This window comes from Emiliania huxleyi, assembly GCF_000372725.1.
Source record: "Emiliania huxleyi CCMP1516 unplaced genomic scaffold EMIHUscaffold_2789, whole genome shotgun sequence".
NCBI classification, from domain to species: Eukaryota; Haptophyta; order Isochrysidales; family Noelaerhabdaceae; genus Emiliania; species Emiliania huxleyi.
Genome location: NW_005199936.1, coordinates 1 through 2,263, shown reverse-complemented (window position 1 = coordinate 2,263; position 2,263 = coordinate 1). Strand labels below are relative to the sequence as shown.

The 2,263-nt window shown below is 62.2% G+C and overlaps 1 protein-coding gene across 1 annotated transcript; it reads right to left on the bottom strand.

Annotated features, from left to right (window-relative positions):
- Positions 1-21: 21 nt before the first annotated feature.
- Positions 22-728, bottom strand: EMIHUDRAFT_254848 (hypothetical protein; the record flags this gene model as incomplete). The annotated part of the gene is made up of 1 exon (XM_005776520.1): positions 22-728. A coding segment is annotated over one exon (707 nt), but the record flags the coding sequence as incomplete, so codon positions are not given.
- Positions 729-2,263: the final 1,535 nt, after the last annotated feature.

The following is a 2,263-nucleotide window of genomic DNA, read 5'->3' as shown; positions in this document are numbered from 1 at the left end:
ACGCTCTGCAGCGTCCCGTACACGGGCGACGGCTTGTACGGCTGCGCCTCGGGAAAGGGGAAGCCGTACCCGATCGCCCAAAACAGGCCAAACACCCCGCCGAGCCCGCCCGTGTTGCCCTCCTCCTTGTCCATCACGTAACCGATCGTGAACTTGGTCACCTCGCCTTGCTCATTGAATGTAATGCTGTGCGCCTGAACCGGAGACTCGACCGACTTGCCGGTCGCCGGCCGCCCCAGCACGGGGCCATCATTCTTCCCGAGGTACTTCACCGAGTACCACACGCGGTTCGGCTTGAACGGGCAGACGCGGAAGTGGTGGTAGTTGGAGCTCAGGCTCGGGAACGCGGTCTTGAGGTCGAACGATTTGAGCGAGTCGATGAAGAGGCCCTTGTCGTACGGGCCGACCACGGGTGCGACGAAGCGGAAGTCCTCGGCGAACCAGTCCGGGTTGCCACCGCTCCCGTCGGCGGTGCCTGCGAGCTGAGCCGCGGTGAACGCCTTTGCGAGGCTGACCAGCTCGTCCGGCGGTATCGGGAAGGTGGAGCTCGCGAGCATCGCCGCCTCGTCAGCCATGCCGCTCTCCGGTTCCGTGCCGAGAGCGGCGGCAAGGTCCGGCCGCAGTGTCGACGAAGCCGCGGCGGCCGGCGCAGTCATGCGCGGGACGCCAGCCCGCAGAGCGTGACTGCAGGCAGTCGAGAGGAGCAGCAGCAGCGCGATAAGAGCCATTGCTGGGCGTGAAGCCAAGACCACCTGTCGAGCGATATATTGGTGCAACCAGCCTAGTCGAACAATTCACGTTGAAAAATGCTTCCCGTGCGAAAAAAAAGCTCGCAAGCACACAACCGAAAAGGGCTCGGCGAGATCTCTCGATTGGCATCACTTCCCAAAAATCGACCCAAAAATCGCCCTCCAGACCCTCCCTGGTGGCCAGAGACGCGCGCCGCAGGCGAAGCGCTCGCCGCGGGCCTGTCCCACCGACTCCTGCCGACCACGCGTTGGCAGAGCGCTCCTGAGAGCACCAATCCTCGCTCAGAGAAGCGTCTTCCGCCGATGGAGCTCGACCCACGGCCGCAGTGGCTCGGGTTGGACACACCGGGTTGAGCCGGCCTTCTGCTGCCGGGTGGGCGGCCGCGCTTTGGCTTGGCCGGTGGCTCCGCGGCTAGCTCAGGCGGCGGCGGCTGCTCCGGCTCGGGCTCAGGCGGCGTTGGCGCCATCTCCTCCGTCGGGGCGGCGGGAGAGGAGGTGGGAGCGTCGGCGGGAGCGTCGGCGGGAGGCTGAGAGGTGGCGCCGGCCGAGAGAGAAGGCGGCAGGCGGGGCATGAAATCGGCGAGCGTCGGTTGGCTACGGCCGTCCGCCGTCCGAAGCCGCTTGTTCTTCTTCCCCTTCTTTCGTGCGCTGCTCGCACCAGAGAAGGGGAGGATTGACTGCACCAGCGTGTCGCGGTCTCGCGCGGGCCGTGTATACGCGGCGCGCTCACCAGTGTGAAAGATCGCGCTCTAGGCTGGTTGCACCAATACGGCCAGGAAGGAATCCACTCCAGCTGTGAACAGAGAGTTCGTAAACACGCGAGTAGGGGGGCTAGATTACACAGGCCAGGAATGCTCCTTTAACGCAAAAAAGAAAGTTCACACAAAAGAATTCATTCGCTGCACACCAACACGTGAGAAGATGCTAAAACTCACTCTCTGCACACCTGTCTCTCTCGGCTTCCTCCTCTCGGCCAGAGGCAGGCTCAGGCTCTAGGGTGATCTCGCTTTGGTGGCTGAAGGACCCGATGCGCGATGGTCCTGTCACATTCGCGTTCCGAGTCGTGGCACGTGGGGGTGAGAGTCGTGATTCTCGCACGCACAAACCAAAACGCACAAGAAAAAGATTGGCTTCTAAAAACGCACGCACACACCGACCGCGTCGAACTCATCGGCGCGGGCTCTCTCGGCCACGGGAGGACCGGCCCCAGCTTCGGCTGAGGGCTGACAAGCTGCCGAGCCCAAATCACTGCGAGACGTGATTTCTTGTTGGTCTTCAAAAATCTCTCTCACTCACACACACGTCCCAACTCCCCAGAAATCCCGAGGAGCCGTGCAGTGCTAGATAATGTTTGAGCTGTATGTATGTATGTAGAAAGATGAACAACAGTCAGGCTCGGACTGGACACCAACGCGGTATGGGTGGACGCGGGACAGATGTCAAGATGAAGAAATTTCGCACAAGAACCACGGCATCCGCGCCGCACCTGGTCTCTCTCGGCTGGCTACTCATGA